This window comes from Pongo abelii, chromosome 9, assembly GCF_028885655.2.
Source record: "Pongo abelii isolate AG06213 chromosome 9, NHGRI_mPonAbe1-v2.0_pri, whole genome shotgun sequence".
Lineage (NCBI taxonomy): Eukaryota > Metazoa > Chordata > Mammalia > Primates > Hominidae > Pongo > Pongo abelii.
In genome coordinates this window covers 17,194,899-17,200,950 of record NC_071994.2, presented here as the reverse complement: position 1 = coordinate 17,200,950, position 6,052 = coordinate 17,194,899, and the positions used below count along the sequence as shown (strand labels likewise).

General features: G+C 37.7%; 1 protein-coding gene across 1 annotated transcript; it reads left to right on the top strand.

The window, feature by feature from the left end:
• Positions 1 to 338: 338 nt before the first annotated feature.
• Positions 339 to 3,734, top strand: LOC100452750 (olfactory receptor 1S1). The gene is made up of 2 exons (XM_009246340.3): positions 339 to 456; positions 2,379 to 3,734. The coding sequence occupies exon 2, from the start codon at positions 2,435 to 2,437 to the stop codon at positions 3,371 to 3,373; it is 939 nt and encodes a 312-aa protein (XP_009244615.2). The 5' UTR covers positions 339 to 456; positions 2,379 to 2,434; the 3' UTR covers positions 3,374 to 3,734.
• The last annotated feature ends 2,318 nt before the right edge of the window (positions 3,735 to 6,052 follow it).

The window sequence follows — 6,052 nt, the reverse complement described above, 5'->3', positions numbered from 1 at the left end:
GTGAAGAGCAATAATCAACTAATTTACAGATAGGATATCACAAGCAGGAAGAGCATGTGAAGACAAAACAAAGGAAAAAAAGCAGAGCTGTCTGTCTATTCCCCATTTACCTCATCAAGACTGGGATGTAAAAGTTACTGTTTGTCTTGAGGAAAACACTTGAGGGATATTATCCCAAAGGGATGAGAAGGACCTGAATGTCCCAGGTGAGCCCAGCACCATGATTCTATTAACTCCAAAGCTTGGAGGAAGAGTTTAATCTGAAAAATACCTAAGAGCTGCTGCATCTCCACCTGCAACTCTGCTAAGGATAAGGAAATCCACTGGGTCTAGAAACCAGTAACTTCCTGAGATTTTTACCATCATTCAGAGGTGAGTCTCTTCAGAATCCAGCATTGGTCTTGACCAGCTAGACAGTCACCTTAAGAATTCAGAACAATTGGTGCAGGGCTACTGGTAGGTGGAAAGGTAGAATGGAAAGGAGAGATCAGAGATTGTCACTCAGAAACATACAGTTCCCTCTCTAGTCAAGCCCAAACCAGCCCAGGGCTTGGTAACCACAGGCTGGTCTGTATCTTCAATATAGATGCCTGCCAGTTATTTAGCTCATTTCAGTTTTGTTGTGGATTCTCTCTTCTGCATGTGTTTTCTCTTGTCTCTGATTTGTAAGCCAAGCATTTCAGGAGGAAAGAGACTTCAGATCTCTGCTTCAACCTCCAATGCCTTTCAGTTTTCAGGAATTTCAGAGATGAAGATTTTCTCTTTTCTGGCCTCTGAATGGAAAGAAAATCTTTGGGAGATACGTGATTTTGGAGATAGGTAGAAGAGAGGGATAAAATGAGAGGGAGACAATGTTAGGAGAGTAGAAAGAGGGACCAATGTCTCTTTGTTCCCAAGCTGATATTATTTCCAATAAATCACAAGGAAAATCATACTAGGTCCAGTCTCTCTTCTCTACTCCTAGATGACACCTTGTGAGATCCGTTTACCTTTCTGGCCACTTAAGGTTTTCAAAATGTTTAACTTTGATACTGAAGACCCATTTCCAGGTATTAAAAAACCAAGTCCAGCCCAATTTTAAACTTTAGCTTCACTATCATTTCAAAGCATGGGTTCTCCCTTGTGAGCTCAGATCTGATGTGTAGCTTGGGTTGTACAGCGGAAAGGTGGGAGCATATGTTCTTCCCCTTGCTCTTTGGCCTCTCTTCCCGCAAACCCGTTGTTACTATTGTTGTTGTTGTTTTATTCATTGTGGTCTTTCCTTCTTTTCAAGTTTTATCAGGTCAGGGAGGAAGAACGGGGATGAGAAAAAAGGCAAAAGTGTTCATATCTGTTGCCATAGATACTACCAGCTGGTGCCTTATATGTGGCAGGCATGGTGTCTCTTGAGACCATTTTGGGGTTCGTCAGGGGCTCCCTTTTGGGACTGCCTCATTATGCGGTTCCCTGACAAGCACAATGAATTACGTCCCTGATCTGTTTAAGATCTCTCTTTCATAAGAGACCCACCTCATGGTTTCTTACTGCTATAGCCTCCTCTGCCCCGATAGGCTGTCTCTGGATTGGAATCTCAACAAGGTGACTTGACTCCAATGACCTCCTATAGCATCACGTATCCTATGGGAAATTCACATATTTATGCCGTGTCATGGGTGAAAATGCAGATTGCCCTACTAACCACCATCTTTTCCCTCTATGCCCACCATCTTTTCTCTCTACCTCTGCCATCGTGGCCTGATCCAGTGAGCCCCTCACCTTTAGAAGCTAGAGGCAAACAGAAGTCTTTAACTGTATGTGTGCCCCCTAAATTTTCTTGAGGCTAATATGTAGCCACAGATGAAGTAAAACCCTGGTTGCTCCTTCTTGTACTGATTCTCCAAAAGCACTTGTTTTGGAGTTCTCCCCCGGCTTTAGTGGGATGAAGCACCAACACAATGGTGTACACTGCCATAGTGATTCCTAACCCTCAGTTGTGTTTACTTCCCCAAACTCTTCACTTTCACGAGACTTGAAATTTCTGTTTTATTAGATTTAAAGGATAAAGGTGGTTTGGCGACCAGTTTGGTCATTTTTAAGTTAATTCTGCAGGTGTATATAACATGTTTAGAATATAGGGTATGCCTCATCTGTGATCCTCAGTTTGGGGGACTGAAACTACATTTAGAACCAACTGGAAAAATCACATTCAGAATCCTGTTAGAGTTTAAAACACTTTCTTTGAGAAGTTTTGGCCATGTCCTGTTTTTTTCTAAGGCATTTTCCAAATCTCTGCACTGATGAAATACTTCCTTATTAAGTAGCACTTCCACTTAATAAGCAGAAGAAACTTTATTCAAGTGCCTTACTGCAATGGCTGCAGCCAAATGATACCACGTTAGGTTTTCTTGTAGGAATATGAAGACTTTTGTGTTCCTTTCTTCAGATCGGCAGAAATATGCATCAAGGAAACCAAACCATCGTTGCTGAATTCATTCTCCTGGGATTTTTCAACCAGGATGAGCATCAAAACCTCCTCTTTGTGCTTTTCTTGGGTATGTACCTGGTCACTGTGGTTGGGAACGGGCTCATCATTCTGGCTATTAGCTTCGATACGTACCTTCATAACCCCATGTATTTCTTCCTTGCCAATCTATCCTTTGCTGATATTTCCTCCATTTCCAACTCAGTCCCCAAAATGCTGGTGAATATTCAAACCAAGAGTCAATCCATCTCTTATGAGAGCTGCATCACACAGATGTACTTTTCTATTGTATTTGTCGTCATTGACAATTTGCTCTTGGGGATCATGGCCTATGACCGCTTTGTGGCGATCTGCCATCCTCTGAACTATACAACTTTCATGCGGCCCAGGTTTGGCATTTTGCTCACTGTCATCTCGTGGTTCCTCAGTAATATTATTGCTCTGACACACACCCTTCTGCTCATTCAATTGCTCTTCTGTGACCACAACACTCTCCCACACTTCTTCTGTGACTTGGCTCCTCTGCTCAAACTGTCCTGTTCAGACACAATGATCAATGAGCTTGTGTTGTTTATTGTGGGTTTATCAGTTATCATCTTCCCCTTTGCACTCATCTTCTTCTCCTATGTCTGCATCATCAGAGCTGTCCTGAGAGTATCATCCACACAGGGAAAGTGGAAAGCCTTCTCCACTTGTGGCTCTCACCTGACAGTTGTATTACTGTTCTATGGAACCATTGTAGGCGTGTACTTTTTCCCCTCCTCCACTCACCCTGAGGACACTGATAAGATTGGTGCTGTCCTGTTCACTGTGGTGACACCCATGATGAACCCCTTCATCTACAGCTTGAGGAATAAGGATATGAAAGTTGCCCTGAGAAAGCTCATCAATAGAAAAATTTCTTCCCTTTGATGCTCTGGACCTCTACATTCTTTTAGTCCACATAATCAGATAAATGATTCAGCCCAGAGTGTATTGCACAGTTGTGATGGTTCAACTTTTGATGAACTTGCAGGTATCTGTCTCCCATTCCAACCTCTGAAGGGGTTGGAGCTTTTCCACTTAGCTCTTGTCTTGGAAACAAAACCTGTAACCTCCGTGGTAAGTCACAAGAATAACACGCATCCTTAGAGAGTCAATTGGTGGTTACCAGGGCCCAGGAGTGGGAAGACGGAATGGAGGTGATGAGATGTTGATTAATGGGTACAAAAATACAGTTAGATAGAAGAAATAAGACCTATTGTTTGATAAATCATTAGGGGACTACAGTAAACTGTAATCTATTGTATATTTCAAAATAGCTAAAGGAGAATAATTCTACTGTTCCCAGCACAAAGAAAAGATAAATGTTTGAGGTGATGGATATCCCTATCCCCTAATTTGCTTATTACACATTATATGAGTGTATCAAAATATCACATTACCCAAAAATATGGGGGACAGTGTGTCAATAAAAATACATGTATCAATAAATAAAAAATTTATGCATAAAAAATTAAAATTACTTTAAAAAACCCACATCTCACATCTTAATTACAATCTACATTACTATAGACTTTGGTATGAATTATTTTTCAAGTTGTAATGTTTATAATTGTAATGTCTCTTCATTTATTTGTTTAAGTCTTCTTATATGTTTTTAATGACATTTTATAGTTTTCTTTCTATTTTAAACATATAGATTATTAAGTTGTTCTTGAGTGTCTCATGATGTTTTTTGCTAAAGTAAATTTGTTTACAGATATGTAGGAAAAAGCATAGAATTTATTTGTTATTATCATATTTCTCTACTAAACTCTTTTGTTAGTATAATAGTTCAAACTTGATTTTCTTTTGCCAGGAGAAAAATAGTAACATCAGCAAAATGATAATTTCAACCTTCATTTTTAAATATTTTGATTCCTTGTTTGTTTTTTCTGGTTTTATTTCATTGACTAGTATCTCCAGCAAAATTCTGTTTTAATGAGGGCTAATAAGTGTACTGGTTGGACTTTAAGCTTTATTTTTTGAAAATATTTAATGTTATTTAAAGTATATATTGAATTTCACCCAATGCCTTTATAATATCTATTGAGATTATTAGATTTTTAAAGAAGTGATTAATATGTAGTTACTTACATTAATTGACTTTCTAATATTACAGCAGCCTATGCTTTTAACATCTAATTTGGCTATAATGTATTATTCATTTGCTGCACTGTCAAATTTAGCTAAGTAATATTTATGTAATATTTTTACATCTATGGTGAGTCAGATTGGCTCATAGTTGTCCTTTTGGTAATAATATTCTTGCTAAGTTGTTACTATGGATATGATATAATTAATCATAATGAACTTGTTGGTTTACTGAAACTTTTATAAACATGAAATAGTCTTTTTGATCCTATTTAATATTGCTATTATGAATTCCACTATGTCTGATACTAGTCTTGTCAGATCTACTTTTTTGAAAAAGTTAGTACTTGCTTGGCTCTATCTCTGTCGATCCATTTACTTTAAGTACCTTAAGTGTGTCTCATGTTATGAACATGTATCTGGATTTTAACACATAATCTGAGCATTTCAGTCTTTTAACAAATAAATCTAAGCAATTCACATATATATAGGGTCACTGATACATTGAGTTTATGTTTTCCATTTACTACATTTTATTTATTATTATTTATTTGTTTGTTTATTTATTTTTTGAGACGAAGTCTTACTCTGTGGCCCAGGCTGGAGCGGAGTGGTGTGATCTCGGCTAACTGCAGCATCTACCTCCCTGGTTCAAGCAATTCCCCTTCCTCAGCCTCCTGAGTAGCTGGGATTATAGGCACATGCCACCATGCCCTGCTAATTTTTTTTTTTGTATTTTTAGTAGAAACGGGGTTTCACCATGTTGGCCAGACTGGTCTTGAACTCCTGACCTCAGCCAATCTGCTCATTTCAGCCTCCCAAATGCTGGGATTACACGCATGAACCACCGTGCCCAGCCCATTTACTACATTTTAAAAACTATTTCATATTTCTTCTCTTGGCTATCGCTAGATTGATGGAGTTTAATTTTCTTTTACCTCTTCTATCAGCTTGAAATATAATGATGTGATACATATTCTATTAGTGTTAAACATATTTTAAAGAACCATACATAAGCCAATAACAATTAAATTTATGAATTAAATTTCATTGTTTCAAACAGAATGAAATTTCAGATTACCATCTTTCTTCTCTTATTCTCTCTCTTCTCTGTATGATTCAAATCATCTGGAATTTTAGTTCCAAATTATATTATTTTTTAATGTTATGGTTTGCATTTTAGAAATATTACCTTATCAATTTTATTAAGCTACACAAACACATTGTAGTATTTTTTCAGAAGAAATTCAAGGTTTTTTTTGTTTACTATCCTTTGTTATGTTTTACATCTACTCTGACCAAACAAAAGAGAAAGACTTTGAAGAATCTCCTGAGCCTCGGACTGCATTTGATCTCTTCAGTGTTTATTAATGGAACATTTCTTAGGGCTCACTCTGTACCCTGTTCTGGCCTACGTATTATGGGGAGTCATGATGACTAACGTCCTGGTTCTATCCTTTAGAAGTTCACAGTTGA